General features: G+C 41.8%; 2 protein-coding genes across 3 annotated transcripts; one reads left to right on the top strand and one right to left on the bottom strand.

Moving 5' to 3' along the window:
- Window positions 1–449: 449 nt before the first annotated feature.
- Window positions 450–12,562, bottom strand: tecrb (trans-2,3-enoyl-CoA reductase b). Of its 2 annotated transcripts, XM_040146656.1 has the most exons (12): window positions 12,458–12,562; window positions 8,102–8,152; window positions 3,772–3,823; window positions 3,590–3,634; window positions 3,369–3,472; window positions 2,908–3,023; window positions 2,455–2,560; window positions 2,210–2,282; window positions 2,055–2,098; window positions 1,738–1,795; window positions 1,178–1,266; window positions 450–866 (listed from the first exon to the last, which is right to left on the bottom strand). In XM_040146656.1, the coding sequence occupies exons 1-12, from the start codon at window positions 12,470–12,472 to the stop codon at window positions 693–695; spliced, it is 927 nt and encodes a 308-aa protein (XP_040002590.1). In that variant the 5' UTR covers window positions 12,473–12,562; the 3' UTR covers window positions 450–692. The 2 variants fall into 2 exon arrangements, with proteins under 2 accessions (XP_040002590.1, XP_040002589.1); XM_040146655.1 differs by lacking the exon at window positions 12,458–12,562 and having other exon boundaries at window positions 8,102–8,427.
- Window positions 12,563–14,353: 1,791 nt separating this feature from the next.
- dnajb1b (DnaJ heat shock protein family (Hsp40) member B1b) lies at window positions 14,354–17,937 on the top strand. The gene is made up of 3 exons (XM_040146548.1): window positions 14,354–14,755; window positions 16,548–17,149; window positions 17,351–17,937. Exons 1-3 carry the CDS (start codon window positions 14,545–14,547, stop codon window positions 17,582–17,584), a joined length of 1,047 nt encoding a protein of 348 aa, XP_040002482.1. The 5' UTR covers window positions 14,354–14,544; the 3' UTR covers window positions 17,585–17,937.
- Window positions 17,938–20,677: the final 2,740 nt, after the last annotated feature.

Below are 20,677 nucleotides of genomic sequence, written 5' to 3'. Positions count from 1 at the left end.
GATACTCTTGAAATTCATCCTTGCACAAACCTCCATAAACACTGGCTTAGACAAAAGTTGTGTGAGAAAGGTCCTTTAACTTCAGGAGCACAGATTCAAGTCTTTGATGAAACACTTGTAACATTGTATATGATGGAGCAAAGCAACAACCATTTTGTTTTTTTGTTTTTTAATAAATTAAGCAGATTTCAAAGCAAGACAGCAATTAATTTTCAAACAAAATTAAATGCTGTCATGGTTTCAAATTTAGAGTCATGGATATCAAAACTGAAGTGTTTCAGATTTACTGAAGTTCACCAGATGCAGATTCAGCCCCCCTCCCCAAAAAAAAGCAGTATTAGATGACGTAAGCTTGAAGGTGAAAACTGCTCTGGGAGCTCAGATGCACAAAGCCAGTTAAGCACTCAGAATGGGTTAGTTTGTTGTCCAAAAAAAAAAAAAAAATCAGAGCAGGTGTATTGTTTTATATTTCACTTAAAATGACAGGGATCAAGAACAGGAAGGGAGAGAGAACATTTGGTTTGGGAGGAAAGAAAAGAAGGGGGCAGGGTTAGATTCTGTCAATCAATCTAAGAAGTTCTGGTGTAGATTTCGGAGGAAGGAAAGGGGGAGGTGCACCCTTTCAGTTAGGGTGTACTTGATTCCTTCAACCGGGGAGAGCTGGATGGGTGGGGGAACGGCCAAATAGTCCTCTACAGGATGAACGGCAGGATGGGTGAGCGGAGAGGAGGGTAGTCACGGAACTCCTTCAGGTAGCTGCGGTGCTTCCCCTTGGCCCAGACTGTCATCTGGATGAAACCCACCAAGGTGAAGAAGGCCACCGGCAGGCACTGCGTCATGACTGTGAAGCCAAGCCAGGAGCCCAGCTGCAACAGGGGGAGGGATGTTAGCCACAGACTGGTACCAGCAGAGGGCAGTAGCCGCAGGTATAACATGAACTAAACCTTTAGTGTTTTGACAAAGACAACAAAAATGGCACGATACAATACAAATAGCTAGACATGGGACAATGTAATCAGGCGGACTACTTTCCCAAGACTTCCAGCTGTGCAGTTGATGTTATGTACTCATTTAAACTAATTTGACAATTCCCCTTTCTATTTTCAAACAATCAATGTCTTGTTCACACACAGAAAACTAACTACTATCAGCTACCATGATGAATAGAATATGGTACCTCATAGGTGTAGTTGGGGCAGGAGACCAGGAGGAAGATCCAGGTGAAGGGGTTCTTGGTTGGATAGGGAATCTTCCTGGTCTTAGAGCCTGGATGAGGAGAGAAAAAGAAAAGGGAATGCCATCCACTTGTTCCAATGTTTACATTTTGACAAAACATACTGACCAGTGATGATATTCTACATTTATTCTGCGATATTTAATTTTATAGAGAAATACTTAGAATGTGAAATCATTTTTCAGGGGCTTTGGTTGAAAAGCATTCAAATATAATTGGATATAAACTGATTTGCACTGAGTTTTTGTCATGGATTATTAGCCATGGCCTTGCAAATGTTTTTGAACACAAAATGCAAGAAGTACATTAGCTTAACAAATATCCTATTTTAAGAGTTAATCACAGTGGCTTCTGAAAATAACAGGCGAAATATCCATAGGAATTTCTTTTAAAGGGAAGAAGAAGGCATGGCTGACAATGGGCTTAACATTCACTGTGGCCAGAACTACACAGCAGTCTGCTTAAGTGACAGTCCGGTGTAAAGGTGTGACAGCTGTGTTTACCTGGTGGACGGAGGTTCCGGAGAGCAATGTGAATGGAAAAGTTGCCGATCTGACAGAACTGAGAAAGAAAACATTGATAATGTCACACAAGTGATTTAATACTGAGTGTGTAGAGCAAACAATAATGAAAATCTAAAGTCAGGGCCTATATCTGCACAAACTCTTTTTGTACACTTATGAGGACGTCAAAGAGATGAAAACTAATGGGACAAAAATGCAATTTAAACGATGTAAATGACCTTATTATATTCATCGTTCAAATTAAATGATGCACAATACATTACAGAACAAAGTGTTGAGGACAGAAAAGTTTTTACCAAGAATATGATGAGGGCAAGTCTTATCTGTTGCTCCCCGTAGACTGCAACGAGACACAATAACTTACAGTAAGCAATGACGAAAAGGGGTTAGTATGAGACATCGGTATATGTGAGGTTTGCGTGTATGCATTTGTAGGTGCATGCATACTCACTGGGTGGGGTATACAACGGGTGGTTGATGTAATAGGCCATCCACGCCGCAAAGCCCCAGTAATACGTACAGTTCTGAAACAGAGAATGTGACAGGAACACTGTCTCTGAGACTTCCTTGTGGTTGTAGAGACAGTTTTTCAAATCATAAACAGTTCAATATTCACCTTTCACTCCACCCAACCTACATCACATCTACGCACATATTAATACAGGGCAAGAGTTTGAGCAGTAGAATGTCTCTCACCTTAAAGATGTTGCGTAACGGCATCGTTCCATGAGAGAAGCGATGGACAAACAGCGTCTCCAGCAGCCTCTTAACATAGTGGAAAGAGTGACACATACAGGCCAGACTGGAAAAAGCAGAGACACTTGCATTAGCTCTACTACAGTTAATAAAGAGAGAACAAGGCACTGAATTGTATCATGTTGTCCTAGAACCCTGTCTCGGAAGGATTTTAAAGATAATTTCCACATTGTTAAGAAAAAACATGGCTAAAAGCAAGTTTGTCATTTTGGGAAAAATGACTTAACTTTATATAACTTTCACCAAGAAAGAGAACTGGCCTATTTCCCGACTTAAAGTTGAGAGACTTATCTTTAAAGAGGAGACGCTTGCCTGCTGTGACCAAACCACTGGAGGAAACAAAGGCTCTACCTGACTATATAAAGTCCGTGAGGGTGTGTTGGAGACACTCACTGTACGACCCAGTGTTTACTGGTGGTAAAATCATATTTGGGAGCATAGATGAAGGGAACCCTGAAGTAGAACATCAGATAGATGACCAGAGGACCGGTATACTCCGTCAGAAACACCTGGAAAAAGGAAGTAAGACACGGTGAGTCAGAGCCTTGGAGACTCTTGTTAAACTCGGACAAACAAACACTGAGCACACATTTGTATTCATTTGTTCATTTTAGCCTCTGTAGCCAGCTTGTGATATTGTTGATATATTGACTTGTTGACGTGTTAGAAAGATACATTTCTAAATCCCTCTGCTTATTATGTCACTAAAGCAGAGGGATTTACAATCAAACTTCTGCCCCACTTCTCCCTTTTTACCCATTGGGAAATCTCAATATAGCTCTGCATCATCCCATTCGCATGCAGATGCATATGGGCATGTCGGGACTGTTGAACTGGGTCTGTGTTGTACTCACTGTGACCCAGCTGATCTGAGCTCCCAGGTCTCTGAAGTAGAAGGTTGCCGTGGTTCCCACAGGAAGTTGCTGCAGCACATCCTCATCCTTCAGCGACTTCCCCTCTGAAAAACACACACGTTCACTCTTACACACACTTGAGATTTTACAATAAATTTGGAGTTGATTGTAGAGAGAACCAGCACGACATTCACTTTAATTATACACTTTAGCTGACTTACTGGGGTCGAGGCGAATGGACTGTCTGGCTGGGTACCACTGAGGATCTGGAAACCGACAGATAAATATTCAGACATCTTAAGACAGGACAGAAAGTCAGCGTTTCTACGTGCTGTTTGAAGATTTCCTTGATCTTAAATCAGATTTATGAGGCTGTAGTTGCCTGCAGAGAGATGGTACTCACGGCTCTTGTGGAACATAGACTTGATCTCCCCGATAGTGGCATTTGGCTCGACCTACAAATAACACCACAATAAATGAGCAACGGGACATGTACTCACACGCGCACGACACACACACACAAATGCACACAAAGGAACAGATGATAACCCCGTTTTCCATTTATGATGGTGATTAGTGGTAAATTTAGCTCTGGCTGTACTCACACACCCCATGGATGGGGGCTACTTAACAGCTGGTATTAGGGTTTCAGAGAACCTCTGCGCACGCACACACCCATGCAAATATAACCACAGCAGAAGTACACGACCTTCGGCCAGGCTGCCAGCAAAGGCCTAACTACCCCAAATATAAACACAGTGACAACAAAACAGAAACATGAAGAGCACACAAAGGCAAATCTGGACGTGCACTCGGCTGTTAAAGGCGGGATGGGATGGAGCAGTGAATCCCCCTGGACTTAGGTTAAGTCAGGTGATTTAAAATCATCACCACATTGTCATTATCTGAATGAATGCAGAACGGAGGTGGTCAGGCTCCTGCTGCGATCAGATCTCAGCCCGGTGTAAATGCAGTCCATACAGCCTGACCACATTCTACCGGGAAAAAATAAATAAATAAAAAATCCGGCCAACAAGTTGAAGGGACACCTAACTCTGCCTCTTCCTCTCTTGTTGTGATGACATTCCCGGCTGCAAACAAAACTGCAGCAAGAAATAACCGTTTTCGTCGCCTTTGTATGTGTCTTATTGCAGACAATTCCTTAGCCGAGGAAAAATATACAGCAGCCTTGTTTCCCTTGACCTGGGACGCGCTGTGTTTGTTGAAAAGTCCTACCTAAGTACTTTGCATTTTGGGATACAATCACAATGGCAGCGTTATTGAGATAAGGAGACCTGTGGATCGTGTGTCACCGTCAAGATAACGTATCCAGATACAGATCACATGTCAACACCAGGCGTAAATTGGGCCGGTAGGTCATCACACAACATCTTTTTAGCTACTGACAGTCTCCTATGTTGACTGTCACATGATTTCTTTGGAATATCATTTGATCATCTGAATAAATGTATTCATAAAATATTCACAATTACAGAGTCAAATCCGATCATTCTGCTCTTTCTCTAGTCTTGATGCCTTTCAGTTTATTTCCTTGAGAATTCAGCTTGACTACGTTCAATTATGCTGAGGAACTCTCTGAAAAAATACATATTCAAGAAGACCTGGGTTATCAAATCTATGCTCCATTCATCCTGACATCATAACTGACCTAACCAGTTTAAGAAAGACCATTGTTGCATGTTTCAGCCCGTTTACTACAAATGGTAGGCGTATTCTTTACGGTACCTCTGACTAGTATTGCCTGTCTTTACGGTTTCACTATATACAGTACTAAAGCTCTTTCAGTATTGTACTGTTTCAAGAATTATGTTTGCATTTACAAGTGCAACACATTGGACTTTCCCCACTGGTATCAAAGGTGCTCCATAAATATATTAACAGTTTCTAAAGCATTTGAGATTTTTACACGCCTTTAACCAACTGTTCATTCAGCCATTAATATCTATTAACGCTAGTTGGCTATAAAAAAGAAACTTAAAAACACGTAGGGAGGTGATCGGCCCTTCCTTCATTATTTTGTCAGTGATGGATTGTGTATCTTTTAAGTCACTGCAAGTCACTGAACTGAAATGAACGGAAACCTATGGTTGTCAACTGATTACTAAAATAATGTATCAGAAAAATTCCTTATTAGTGTGAAAACAAACCCTGCAATACCATCTGCACATGGCATCGTTATAACAGCTCATTAGCATCCAAAACATTGTAGCAGCAGGTCTATATTTCCCTGCTGGCCTAGACTATGAGAGTTAAGAAGCTGGTGTGAAATGTATACCTTTACATAAAGCAATCATACCAGCCCAGCAGGTGTGACACAGAAAGAGGCTAGAGCAAGAAATTATGAAAGCGTGTAATTCCATAAATGGGTTGTTCTGTGGATTTCTAGAGGAGCTCATAAATCTACATTTTGGTGTAGTACAAACGTGTTTGCTCTGTGGTACTTTTGTGTAATTAAATACCCTGCACTGTACTACTGTACAGTATGACACTGTTCAATATACAGACTATAGCACTGATAAACGATCTGCGTACTAATTTTAGCAAAACTTGCCCAGAACAGTTTACCTTTCAGGGCATTTGTAAGAAGACTGGAAATGTAAAGAAACTAGTGGTCATTTTCTTGAAAACCACTCACTTTCAATTCTCATGACAGAACAACAAGAAATTATAAACACAGTTAACAGATTAACATTCTGTAATTCTTTTTCAATTCAACTCCCCAAAAGATCCATCTGCGGTAGACTGAGGACATGTAGCGCTGTCAATGACTTGGCTTCTGTTCATGTCCTCCTGAAGACCACGTGCCATTTTCAGCAGGATGATATCACTGAGAAACCAACTCTCCCTGACCCCTGTCGCCGCCACCAACCCCCCCCCTCCCCTTCATTCAGTACTGAGATCCCAGAGTCTTTCCCAGATCCAGATCTATATCTGTCGTATCTGTCATTACTGCTTCTCCCAAGGTGTTAATACTGTAGATGCTATCACCATGGAAACTTTGCTAAGTTGACAACAGGGTATAATCCAGTAAGGATAGAACATAATACTCGGGGTCTTGAGGAGCAGCCTTTGATAAGCTGGGTCTGCCCCAGCCAACGGGGTAACACCACTGTAAACTTGGTTTATGCAACTCTATATACCAGCAGACCTCACACCAACAATACACTAAACCCTCCTAATGCCTCAGCACTGACTTACAGGCAGACCACAAACAAATTAAAGCCGTCTAAAACAATAATAACAAAGTGAACTTACTCATGATATACCTGATAAAACAGTAGGCTTAAACATCCTATCAAAATAAACGTGGCAAATACAGTAGTGATACCCTGTAGTCCCGAGTGTAAACACAACTTAAGTCCATCAATCATTATCACACTGGCCAAATACTGTAGTGCAAAACTTGTTGTTCTATTACATCTGTAAAAATCGTGACGCTTAGTTTTGACTCTGCTTCCCCTGTGATGTAACAAAAAACTTCGTCCCTCCAGTATACCTGAGGAAAAACTTTACACATAAGCCACATACTGCATTGATATAGCCACTAAATCAAATATAAAATGATGCATATGACCTCACACCTTCTTTAAAACTCGTTCGTAAAACACTTTTAAAATAAATTCAATTAATTTAATTTGCCATTGTCATAAACCAGTAGATTTAAACAGTAACACCTGCACCTATTCTGCACTTTGCTAGCTCTTAAACAAAAATAATTATCACATTTATCATGTTTTTATGTAACATTTTTTATGCCACGTGCTCTTTCTTCTACTTGTACTGTTGTGTTTGTGTGTGTGTTTTGCACTTTTGAGCCATGTAAAAGTAAGACATCCCCGGCCTCGGTTTCCCTTTTCATAAGAAACCAAATCCTTTTTCACATGTGCATTTTAACCTATAAACACTGGTGATTCTCTGTTTTCCCATTCAGCACTGCTCTCCAGCTTTGCTTCACCCATAGTGAGTGCAAAAATCTCTTCATCTATCCAAACTGGTAATGCAATATAGAAACATGCTAGTGGTGACAGAAAATGTATGAAAAATATCAAGCTGTCCAGACCCCGTGGCTAACAACAAAGTCAATGCTCAGAAGGTTGATAATTGGCTGCCAAATTTTCATTAACATTTCCTCTCAAAGACAGACATCAGAATATATGAAATTCCTTCAAGATACAGTAGCTACATTTCAAAAGTAGAAACCTTTCCAGTTTTCTAGGTTTGTGGTTGGTGTCTGGTTCACAGACACCAACCTTCATATCTCATACCTACAGTTTTCTGCACCACACCTAGTTCAAAGGCTTTTTCTCTGCAGGAGACCTGTTGCTCATACACAGGCCCGCAGTTTTGAGGCCATAGGATGAGGTGGCATTGTAATGTCTTATATTGTAAGGCGAATTGTACCTAGTATAATGTCTGCCCATGCAATGACCACAGAGTTGAATCTCCAACACAGTCACAATCTAAAGTGAACTTTCACAGTGTTTTAGGCCTGTCACAGTGGTACGGTTGTTTATGACATTTTGTATACTGTCCTGTATGTGCGCGTGCCAAAGACCCCAACCTTACCCAGATAACTGAAACTAGCAGTGTTGTGTCATATGTGTGAAAGGGGCTCTCATCAACACTGAGAGTTACACCCAGTACAGTACGATCTAGATTGCATCAAGATAAAATCTGTTACAAATAAATGAAGAAAGGGAATAAGTTCTCACCTTGTCCAGGAAGCAGAGCTTGTCCTTGGTCTTGGCATCCAGTATCTCCACCTCAAAGAAAACAACAGCCTTTTTAGCTTTTTTAGCAGGTTTGCGTTTGACCGGGGCTAGAGCTGGCAGCGGGGCAGGCACTGCCGCCCCGATAAACGTCTTTTTACCACTGGTGGCTTCTAGTGCTAGGGCATCCATGTCGAAGGTCCTCCTCCTGCAATCAGTGTATTCCCTTCTTCCCCTTGCTCTTCCCCACCGTTCTCTCGTCACTCTCCACCTCTTGACTGTATATCTCAGATCCGCGCCAAGCCGGAGATGAGAGGGGCAGCACTCAGCTGTGGAAATAAATCTGCCCCCCCCCCCTCTGCCCCTCCCTCTTCTTCCTCCTTTCTGTCATTCTCTCACTCTCCCTCCCTCTTTGCCCCTCTCTCATTCCTTCACTTCTGGCACGCTGCTTTATTTAACTGCCAGCCGTCCCCCTGGAGTGCAGACATATACCACATGTGTGTGCACAGTTGCATACACAGGAATGCCCAGTATCCCCTCTGGCAAACAGTCAACATATTCTTTATGGTAGATGGCAGATAGATCATCTGTGTGTATTTCATGTGGGAAACTTCTAGAGCAGAGAGCGGCCGCTTTATTTCAGAGCAGCAGTGACTTGGTTTTGAAATATAAACCCTTCCTAAAAAAAGACACCTGACGACACCTGATGACCTCTGACACCTCTCAACCCCGGCTAAGTGGGAAGATGGAGGAGAGGTATTATGACAAACAGCAGCGCCCCTTCCCTAGTTTGACCCCCTCTCTTCCTCTCCAGCGAAGTATAAATGTATACTGCTAACTCTGCATAATCCAGCCCTCTCCCTACCGCCACCCATCTATGCCTATGTAGTGATGTCATGGGCTCACAGTTGATCACATTATGCTGCCATTCAAGCAGTGACTGCATGTGTAAACCAACTCTGGTCCACTATCACTAACCATTTAACCTGTTCCTAGACACCGGAGTGACCCAGTTCAGGGTCTCCCACACCCATGACTTTTACAACGTGTTGCCCCTTGAAACCAAAGTGAGCAGCCAGATCTCTCAGTCACACACATGGGGAGTCGCCCTTTCCTGCCACCAAGGGATGATAATACTCCAGTCTGAGGGCTTAACTCGGGGCATTCCCCTTGGTGAAGCCAACCCCCACCACTCCACTCTCTAATGACAAGCAGTTGGGATACAGTTTCCATAATGAATGAAAGACATTTAGTCACAAGTGGCATGATGGAGGTTTAGGCTGAACGTCTTCTCTATTCATGCGTCTGAATGGATGAATACACAGAATAAAAATCTGTGGGTATTAATGAAAGATGTTCTATGATGTAAAACGTCACCCAAGCACCAAAAACAGTAGAGACCACTGACCAATGAATTTTCACATCACTTCTGACTTACTGTGTCACATGAAGCTGTAGAAAAACAAGCATGAAAATTAAAAAAAAAAAAAACATAGAGAAGGATTTAGTCCAACAGATGTAAACCCTTAAAGTAACAGTGAAACAGGGTTTTCTACGGAGTTTTTGAAATGCAAAACACATTATGTCTGTATTTTGTTATTTCAGTTGAGATGTAGTTCATTTTTTTCTAAATATCTCATTTGCACAAGGCTACTTGCCAGTTTAAAACTCTAAGCGGTGCTTTTTAAAAGAATAAATTGAGCTGCTTTATTATTATACAAATGAAACATTCATGTATGCTTAAAACTAGCAGGACACATGACACTGCAGCTGAGACTTCAGGGAAATAAACCCATCTCATTCTTCTCTGTGCCAGGCATACCCACTGCCACTGTACCTCCCCCTTCTCCACTATATTAAGCCTCTGTCTGGCAGTGAGAGTCTGTCATGGCAAATGAACACTGGGGTAAGAATAAAGCAGGGAAAAATAAGCTTAAATTGCAACAGCAGACTTCTTCCTTTTCAATAGTTTTGCCTGTACCTCCTATCCAAAGGTAAGAGCATTTTTTTAAAACTGGAAAAACTGTGTGCTTTGAAAGATTAACAGACCATCTGGAAATGTTTCTTTGCACCGTAAGTGTGTTTGTACACACTGCCAGATAGTGATGGGCCTTTAATGAGAGAATAAGGCAGATCACTGGTGCAGCCCTCTGGTGCTATCTGGTGTAAATGCATTGAAAGTATGAATAAACTTACAGTTTGATTTTTGTTCCAAGATATTGTGAACATTGTTACTTTAAAAAAAATGTAATAATCAAGTACTTTTAGTTTGATCTTTAATTTCTCTTTAACTTTAGCTTGATATGTTGTAGCTTATAATGGGTGCAATTAAGAGAAAGTAGAGAATAAATCAATTAACTTGCTTTTAAATTTGAACTCGATTTGATAAAAACACTAAAGAATGCATTAAAAATGAACTCAAACTGCATCTATATGCAGTGGTGTGAGCATTTCATGTTAGCATTCTCTGTGCACTGGTAATGGTGTTTCCAGTCCACACCCAGCACACCAGTTGTGCCTAATACTGTAACATTGTCTATTTATTGGATAATCATTCAGTTTCTCTGGCCAGATATGCAGAAACCTTTGCACCCACACAGCTGCATACTACGAGGAATTACATGTGCGCCGTGTATTGGTTAGGGTCCCCGTGTAAGCTGTATGTCTCTGTAAGCTAAAGACCTATCCCTCTGTGGAGGACAGTGCTCGGCAATCACCGCCATCTCTGGCTGAAGTAACTCATGACATTCCTTATCTTTGTTATTACCCAATAATGCAGGGGAACAGTCAAGTCCACAATCTCAGCCCTACGAAATCAACCCTCATGGCTCGGATGTGATTTTTTTTTTTTCTTCTTTTTCTACGAGGTAAACTCGTCACTCCTGAGGGGAAAAAAAGCCAAGTGTTGTGACTACCTGCTGGTGAACAGCTATGATTCCTATGCTAGTTACCCCTTGTACTATTGCTAGCACCAAAAGCTTTTCTGAATGTGAACAAGTAGTTTCTTGAGCACCTGAAACCCATCAGACAGGATCTGAAGCTGTCTGACAGAAACTGACCCAACCAGTGGCTGCTCCGGTTCCCCGTTCTTTCCTTCGATGCTCTGTGACGTGGTTAACCGAGCTATACAGCAACTGCAAAAATTTACGACCAAAACTTACGACTTCACAGTATTTTGTAACGGTCACAAACTTTGATGATTGTGATGAAAATAGTGGTCAGTGGTGTTGGTCTGTCTGTAAGGTGAAGTAGACACCTCACCTGCAAATATGTGATCATTCTATCAGTTTTGACTCCATAGTTGACCTCCAAAGAATCTGAGGAGTGGCTTCATACAAACCCCACAACTGTGCAGGCTGGTAGTTGTCAAATGCAGCTAAGGGCATGGCCACGAGTAATAGAGTTTAGGTGGTGATAACTGAGGATGGCTGCGAAGATGTGAAACAAGCAGATTTTAAGGGTCGCAGATACTGAATGTGAATTACAATAAAGACTTTACCTAAAACCAAGCTTTACGTATCGATTCATTCATGTATTATGAAATAAAAGTTCAAATTTAAGAGCATATTTATCACTACAACCAATTTTTTCTTAAATCCGTGAGAAAAATTTGATCAGTTCATTTAATCATTTAATTGTTGTCTTGCCCCTCATTGGTTGCAGATCCTGTCTGATGGGTTTGAGGTGCTCAAGAAACTCTACTTGTTCACATTCAGAGAAGCTTTCGGTGCTAGCAATAGTACAAGGGGTAACTAGCAAAGGAATTATAGCTGTTCACCAGCAGGTAGTCACAACACTTTTTCCCCCCTCAGGAGTGACTGAGTTTACCTCGTTAAAAAAAAAAGGGAAAAAAAAAATCACATCCGAGCCAAGAGGGTTGATTTCGTAGGGCTGAGATTGTGGACTTGACTGTTCCCCTGCATTATTGGGTAATAACAAAGATAAGAAGCGTCATGAGTTACTTCAGCCAGAGATGGCGGTGATTGCCGAGCACTGTCCTCCACAGAGGGATAGGTCTTTAGCTCATACAGACATACAGCTTATATGGGGACCCTAACAAATACACGGCGCACATGTAATGCCTCGTAACTGTGGGTGCAGCTTTACTTCGAGCATGATAGCGGCCAATACAATCGACGAGAGGCCACAATAGCTCGGTCATAGCAACCAGCCCGTGACAGGCGGTGTAGCTGCAGCATGCGATCCTCACTGCCCGCGTTTGAAGCTCCTCATTTGACAGTTCTGGTGGGGTTTACCCTTGCAGGAATCACAGGAAAATTCCTAATTGGTCTGACTAATTAAATGTTGGCTCCATAACGCGTTCCATTGACAGTTTACAGTTTCATGGACACTACTCACCTCGTAGTGCTTCATCTTGGCAGTTCGCAGCCCCTTCCTTAATATCCCATATGTATGACAGAATGGTGTCCAATCAGAGGAGCAAAATACGACTGCTGAGGCCACACCAGGCGGGCACCACGTTCGTGCCGAAGCCAATAGAAACCGGCGAAAATCGGACGAACACGCCCCGCCACTCTCAACGCCGCAGCCAATGAGGTTTGAGGAAAAGGAGAGGTCGCGGCTATGCTAACGTAAGAGGATTTTTTTGTGCTCACTGATCCGACTAATGGCGAAAGACTTTTTTTTTTCTCTCTGTGTAGAAATTTTTTTGACTTCCCAGCTTCATTTAGGCGAAATGTCATTATTTTTCCATTTTTTTCTCTCCCCCTTCTGCGCTACAACATTTTTAACTTGTCATTTTTTCCCCCACGGTTGCACTGAATGTTATTTAAATATTTGCTCTCTCTTTTTCAAATGCATTCCCTTGTCCACTGTGTTTTCCTTGTGTGTCCATTGGCCATTCTACATAAATAAAGTTTGCCATTTGTCCAGTATGTTGTCACCTTATTATCTCCTACCTGTACATCTTCAATAGTCATGTTCTATAAATAAGCGTGGCCCGCAGGTCATATATCTCCAAAGGCCACATAATTGTCACTCTGGCTGTCTATTCAAGATTTAAATACACAGGGCTGCATGTATACTTTTGAACAGATACCCAAGATATACAAAAGTTAGGGACATAACTGGGAATGCTGGCCTCTATAAAATGTTTATTTTTATTTTATTTTCCAAATAAAAAAACATTTTCTGATATGATTACCCAAAGTACGTGTCTACAGAAGGAGTGACTTATTCAGGAGTTTATTTGTTCTCAGTAACTTGGCAGTTTTCAGTGTCAACACTGACACTGTAATTCTGCACATTTTACCTGTCGCAACACGTCTCTGGTAGACTTTCCCTTGAAAGACAGGTAGCATGGATCGAGTACAGAACATCTACAATGCTGCTTTTCTTGTTTCTGTATTGGAACACTCAAACAGGGCAGAGCAGTGGTACAGTGTTATCTCTCGAGTTTTACTTTGGTGAGGTTTGGTGTTGTTTGACTGCTAACATAAATTAGATCAGCCCCATGCAATATAAATGTTCAAACTGTGCTGTGTGGAAATGTCAGTTGACTACATGTTCCATCCAAAGGAGATGGCTCTTTCTTCCTTGCCTGCCCATCATTTCTAGCTACCCTTCTTCCATAAGGACTTTGAAGCCATTCTGATGCGCTTGAAAACACATCTTAGACAAGCCAAAAGGTGATCAGATTGGAAATATTTGGAATTGTTTTGAATGACCTTGCCCTCCTGACAGTGCCGCAGTCTTATGCCCTACATGTCCCTGTTGTGCACCACACTAGCAGCCAGTAGGCCTGTGCAGGGGATTCAGTAGTTTCGAATCTGGGCAATACCCAAGCATAACAGAAGCTGCTGCCAGCCGTCCTTCCGCAGCTCCACGTTTGTAAAGTCAGTTTTGTTAACTTAAAAAAAAAGGCCTACACAGCGAGTCTTCGTAGACTTTTGTTTACAGTGGTTCATTCGTTGTTTGCTGCCTTCATGTGATTTCTTGTGCTCTGACATGACAGGGTCTGGAATGTCAGGAATTTCCGTAGGCGCAGTAATTTATTGTATGTTTTTCCTCTGTACTAAGATTGGAGCAGAAACCCCCTGCGGTATAACCAGCAGTTTAAAGTAGTACATGCTTGCTTAAAACGACAGCCTACGCCTCCATGTTCTTGTTGAGGTGTTTGCAGTTTTGGGAGACTGATAAGGCATGGTATGTTAGTGTGCGGGATTATTTCCGACAGTGCCTGAAGGCAGCATGGGGCGCCCTGCCTCTGGGCGTGTCTATGTTGGACCGTCACAGTTGAGACTGTTCAGGCTCTTTATGGAAAACTCTGGAAGTTTCTAGGAGGTTTTATAAAGAAAATACTCGGGGCGCAGGGGACTGAGTCGAGGCAGAGGACCGACCGACGAACCGTGCCGCTACTGAGCGCCAGTGACAGCCGTCTCTGAGGCGCTTTAACATTTACTTAAACAAGCCACTGGACGGTCAGGATGGGTAAAGACTACTACGACGTTTTGGGAATTAAGAAAGGAGCGTCGGAGGACGATATAAAGAAAGCTTATCGTAAGCAGGCGCTGCGCTTTCATCCCGACAAAAACAAGTCACCGGGAGCCGAGGAGAAATTCAAGGAAATCGCTGAAGCTTACGACGTTTTGAGCGACCCAAAGAAAAAGGACATCTACGATCGTTATGGTGAAGAGGGTAAGACGACTGTGACTGTAACAACTGTGAAATGAATTGGATGGTTCTTAACCTGAAACTAGCTAACGTTAGAATAACTTAAACACTATGCTAGTACGTGGACGGCAGCTACAAGTCTGACTGAACCCTATCAACACCAGGCAGACATTAATGTCAACCTGTGTGTACTGACGCTCCCAGCTCCCCTCTACGCTGCCCTTCAGTCCAGGCTTGTTGTTGAGCCCGGAAAGGCGAGGCTCTGCAAACAGGAAAACTCGCATTACATGTTTCTACAAGAACTCAGCGAAAGATTGAAACAGACACTGTGTAAAACTGAGTTCAGGGAAGGAGCTGGGCGGGGGGGGGGTTGGATGTTTTAATAGTGTTGTCACTTCTGTCAGTGTTGGTTGTGGTACACGGAAACCTGAAACGTGGGGCTGAGTGGCAGATATGTACAGACATACTTTGTTATCCTTATTATTCAAACCTATCTAGGAACTATGGTAACTCAAGGGGGGACCTGGTGATTTTTGTTTTTTAACAGACATATAGATGGATGTAAGAAATCTGTCTTTAAAAGTTTCAGAGATGCATCCTTCATGACTCTTGAAATCTTAACTTAAGACTTGAGATGGGAAGTTTCTCCAGTATCATACAAATGATGTGTTGCCATGGCAACGTCATCATCTGTATCAACATCATCATGTTTTGTCCCCATGTGAACACTATGTTTATTTATATCAAAACAGCATTAACATTAAAAGCAATTGTAATTATTTTCATGACGACACTTTAAAGCATTTAGTGCAATTCACATTTATCCAGTGGAATCACAGTCATACACAAGGACATGTCTTTTTTATACATTCACCCCGGGTGTCTCTTAGCTAAGAACATTTCCAAATAAGGGGGCTGATGAATAATACTTTGGCAGATAGCCCAACAACCGCCACAGCAGCTGCTGCCATAGAATTTTGTAGGTTTGTGCCAAATTTGTTATGGTGGTGTCTGTACGCAGTGAACTCTGGGGGGGGCTCAGAACCTGTTAATCATGCTTTTATACTATTTCATTTTGCACTTTGCCAAAAAGCAGATTCTACAGATTTGAAAGCTATCTGAGAAAAATGAGTAAGCACACAGCAACCCAAAATTACTTTCTGTCATAGTCTCTCAGTCATCATGATTTTAATGTGCCTGAATTGAGGAGTTTTATGTCAGTGCACACCCACTTATTCTTATTTTGGTCAGCAATCAGTATGCATGTACACAAATAACCACTGCAAATATCCAGATTTTGTCTGGAATGATATGTTGTTGACCCCAGGCCAATAGGGAATAGATCTATAATAGTAACATGGAGGGATTTGTTGGTGTTGAATTCACAGAACGCCTTGCAGTATACTCTGCTGCCTGTGATGTTAGTTGTAACATGATAAATGTTCAGCCGTTGCCCTTGCTATTTGGCCACTCTATTTTTTTCAATATTATTGCGGCATGTTTGCAGAATCCAAGCACAAAAATAACCCAGACTGTTACTTATACTTGACAAGATTAATTTGGAAAAATGACTCTTGCAAAGACCTTAATGTGAGTAAGATAACTTACATGAAAGATTCCATAATGAGTGTTGAATTACTGATTATAATAGAATTTGTGTCCATTTATTTTTACCTTTTCGTGTCAGTAGTACATTCCAACACCAATGATCATTCATCTGTCTGTAAGAATGAAACAGTTAACTAAAAGAACGTACCACACATAGATTCAGTCCTTCTAGCGATAAACCTGTTAACTGGTTGTTTCTCTCACTCAGGTCTGAAAGGTGGAGGCCCCTCAGGAGGTGGTGGTGTTGGTGGTCCCGGTACCTTCAGCTACAGCTTCCAGGGCGACCCCCATGCCATCTTTGCAGAATTCTTCGGTGGACGTAACCCCTTTGAACAGTTCTTTGGTGCCCGCAATGGTGGCATGGATGAGGACATGGACACTGATGACCCTTTTGCCCGCTTTGGGATGGGGGGCGGTGGAATGGGTGGGTTCCCTCGCTCTTTCAGCTCTGGCATGGGAGGACTGGGCGCTCACAGTAGCGTTGTAAAGAAGCAGCAGGACCCCCCAGTGGTTCATGATCTCCGGGTCACCCTGGAGGAAGTTCTGTCAGGTTGCACAAAGAAGATGAAGATCTCTCGCAAAAGACTGAACCCTGATGGGCGAACAGTAAGGATAGAAGATAAAATCCTGGAAGTGCAGATAAAGAAGGGGTGGAAAGAGGGCACCAAAATCACATTTCCTAAAGAGGGGGATGAGACTCCCACAAACATTCCAGCTGATGTGGTGTTTGTGTTGAAGGACAAACCACATCCCGTGTTTAAACGTGACGGCTCTGACATTGTTTACAGAGCCAATATCTCACTCAGAGATGTAAGTTAAGATTACATTTAACTTTGTATTCATAGTCCCTTATTCTTCATTAAAAAAATCACCCTGTTTTGCTTTAAGACTTTAAACTAAAATTCTGGTTTTCTCCCGAAAACTATGAATAAAACAAAGTCCTTATTAGTGCCTATTCATGATCCTAATTTATGTTTTTTCTCCCTTTTATTTTCCCTTCTGTTTCATCAGGCCTTGTGTGGCTGCACAATCAACGCATCCACACTGGGCGGCAAAACGGTGACCGTGTCAACATCTGATATCGTGAAGCCAGGGATGAAGCGGCGGGTCAGTGGGGAAGGTCTGCCTTATCCCAAACGGCCCGATCGTCGAGGTGACCTGATAGTGGAGTACGAGGTCAAGTTTCCAGAAAGGCTCACTCAGAGCGCCCGGGACACCATCGCTCAGGTCCTCCCACGATCTTGAACAAGACGAAAGGACTTCCTCCCACTAACCTGCCAACTATGTTTTTTGTCAGTCATCACATGGATGGTCATGTGGAGGTTAAAATCACACCAGACAATAAAGGACCGACTCATGGGACAGGTCATCCTGTGTGTATACTGTCAAGCATTGTGTAAATACCCCCATGGGAAAATGTACGACATGAATGAATGCAGCATTTCACCGGCTAGAATGTAAATATGACCAATAATGTTTGGTGTTTGGTTTATTGAATAGATTATATTTTGATGAAAATAATTGTATTATAATATATAACATATATGTAGATTACTCTGTGGGAGCTCTTGTTAGTAATAAAAGTTATCTTTAAGAAGTTTTCTTTTTTTGGTATGAAATTGCAACATGAAGATTTGCACTGAATTGTTTACATACTTAAGATGGGACTTATAAAGTGCAAACTGGTGGAGAAAAGATTCCTGCACTGAGAAACCTTTTGTTACAGAACATGGAGAAAGATTTTGTTTGTTAGTTTGCCCAGAAATCGAGCTCACACAGTGAGGAAAGACATCTTTGCAGTCAAATACAGAGTTGTTGGGTATTTGATGTCATAACAAAAGGTTGTACTTATTGTTGGACAGAATTTTCCACCATTGTTATTGAAAGAACAATCAAAGAAATGACAACTGGTGCTGTAAATGTTAACCAGAGTGGTGCTACAGTTCCTCAGTAAAGTTGCGTTGAAATGAAGAGCTTTTGAAAGTGACCTTGTTTCAGTCTGTATTTAGAAGCACATAATGAAGCTTTGGCAAAAGTCCAATATGGAAGATCTTTGCTCATGTTTTGTTTCTGTAGGTGAATTTCTGCTGTTTCTTCACACTAACTTTCTCCATCATTTCTGCAGTTTCATGTGATCAAATTCCCTGCTCACAAGTACACATCTTAAAGGAATAGTTTTTGTTTTTTTTAAAAATACATTTGCTTTCTTGTTAAGAAGAGCAGTGTCACTCTCATGTCTGATCTAGGTTTTTGTTCATCCATGCAGGAGCGTCTTTGATGACAGTCTGTCTTTTCTGTACTGAGGAGTAGGTGTTATTAATAAGAGACTTTCACTTATGGCTGTCCTGACCAAGTTTTATGATCCAATAGTTATTTCACTTCTGTCTTTTCCCTTCATTAAACAACTTACAGTGTAGTATATAGTATAAAGCAATTTAGAAATGCTTTATAGCTGAATAGGTCAACGTAAAGAAAATATAAGGTGCTTCTTTCCTATAGTATTTTCTATACAATCCACAGAGAGAGGATGTCACTCAGAATCTCATGTGGCAGGGGGACACTCTTTGACCTCAGCATTAACAAAAAAAATGTCTTAAACCAAAAGCAACACTTCAGAATTGCAGTTCATCTGCAAAAGTCACATAAACAGATGCAAATCGACCACTTGCTCACATCATCCACTGGTGATGTTATATAACTGAAACTGAAACTCATCACTGTTGTTATAAATTTTGTGGCTCGGCAGGTCACTCGCTCACAAAGCCAAGCCTTCAGTGTTTTAATGGAGCACAGCGATGTGTGATTTTTAACAGCTGCCATTCCACGAGCAATCATTGGGGTCTATCACTGAAGAGCCAACTGTATCAAAGTAATCAAAATGCCTGGATAGAGTTGAGGACACTCCTGCGCACATACACACATTCATCCCAGTGTGGGTCATTTTATAATGTTTGCACTGAGCATGAGTAACCTGGTTACTCGGGATTCTTGCATGTCAGTGTGAGCAAATGAACCGCAGGGTGCAAGAGCAGCAGCCAGCGGGTTATCACAGCAGCATGCCCCTCTACAGTCTGTCTGTACGCTCTCCTCAGTACTATTAGGTGTTGAATGCAGCGTGAGCAGGGTTTTTTAACAATGTAAGCGTTGCATTGAATGTCTGGGGCATCTGAAATTAATTGCAAAATATTTCTTCCTCATCTCTGGCACCCCTCCAGCTCTGAAAACGGCCCTGCTTACAAAAAAAAAAATCGACCTCTGATTTTATTCATATTTATTTAAATGGTTTGGAATGTGGATTGGCTCAAAAAATATTCCGGTGTTCAGGTCCAACAGTAGCCACAGATCTGGTGCCTTTGCCCTGGTTCACTCAAGGTGACTAATATCTTTTTTATTAACAGCTCATAATTCAAAAATAGATAGAGGCTGGTTCTTCACCATTTTGTTTTCTTTAATTTTTTTCTCATCATTGGTACGCATTCATCTTGCGTACCAAGGTGCACACTCTTTCACTTATAGTACATAACAAAACAAACACTTAACCGGACAACAAAACAAATACTACAAACATATCATACATTAGGCATTGCCAGTAAGTAGCTGCAGTGCAGTCACTTTAATCACTCACTGTCACACTGTGCTTAGTCTACACAGGCACACTGAGGCCTACTTGGAATCCAATATCCGATTTAACAGTTTTACAGACTGAGGAAGAGTCGCTTAATCTGTTCAGTCTCGCCTGTGGGAGTCTAAATCTTCTGTTTGATGGCAAAAACTGATATTCTTCTAGTAACATATTAGAGGGGTCTGATGTAATATTACCTGTCAGAGATGACAGTTTTTAGAATGAGCAGTTTGAAAACTGAAACGTTTGACCCACAATCTTTGAGCAGATACCGTATGTAGCTGTCTGGTCAGTCTAGCTGAACAGAGAGAGAACTGTACCATGCACTGATTCCATACTGCATAAGACCCTGTATTATAGATTGGAAAAATACCTTGCTACTTAATAATCTATATAAATAATAATAAATGATCTAAATATCAATGCATTTGTATTTGGTGTAGGCCGAGACTCCAGTTTCTTTCATTGTGTTTCTAGTTTTTCCCTTTTTCCCAATGTTTTGTGTCTGTGTCTGGGGGTTGGCACTCCTCCCTCTCCATCGCGCCCTCTCTCAGCAACCTGTTGCCAATCGGCCAGCAAACCTGCAGTCCATCAGCTCATAAAGTCAGCGCTATATATTCCCCAGTCCTACAGCCAGTCCTCACCAGTCTGGTAGATAATACTCTGGCTGCTTAGAAAACACATTCTAAGTTGTAGCGCCAGTGTTTTGTTTTGTT

Source organism: Xiphias gladius, chromosome 15 (genome assembly GCF_016859285.1).
Source record: "Xiphias gladius isolate SHS-SW01 ecotype Sanya breed wild chromosome 15, ASM1685928v1, whole genome shotgun sequence".
In the NCBI taxonomy this organism is placed as follows: domain Eukaryota; kingdom Metazoa; phylum Chordata; class Actinopteri; order Istiophoriformes; family Xiphiidae; genus Xiphias; species Xiphias gladius.
This window is presented reverse-complemented; position numbering and strand designations above follow the sequence as displayed.

Excerpts from the sequence above, each read along its gene's own strand:
- tecrb (XM_040146655.1), bottom strand. The coding sequence starts at position 8,290 with ATGGATGCCCTAGCACTAGAAGCCACCAGTGGTAAAAAGACGTTTATC. Across the intron at positions 2,283-2,454 it reads CGTTACGCAACATCTTTAAG|AACTGTACGTATTACTGGGG; the intron begins GTGAGAGACATT and ends TCTCTGTTTCAG. Across the intron at positions 2,099-2,209 it reads CCCGTTGTATACCCCACCCA|TCTACGGGGAGCAACAGATA; the intron begins GTGAGTATGCAT and ends GTCTCGTTGCAG.
- dnajb1b (XM_040146548.1), top strand. The coding sequence starts at position 14,545 with ATGGGTAAAGACTACTACGACGTTTTGGGAATTAAGAAAGGAGCGTCG. Across the intron at positions 14,756-16,547 it reads CGATCGTTATGGTGAAGAGG|GTCTGAAAGGTGGAGGCCCC; the intron begins GTAAGACGACTG and ends TCTCTCACTCAG. Across the intron at positions 17,150-17,350 it reads CCAATATCTCACTCAGAGAT|GCCTTGTGTGGCTGCACAAT; the intron begins GTAAGTTAAGAT and ends CTGTTTCATCAG.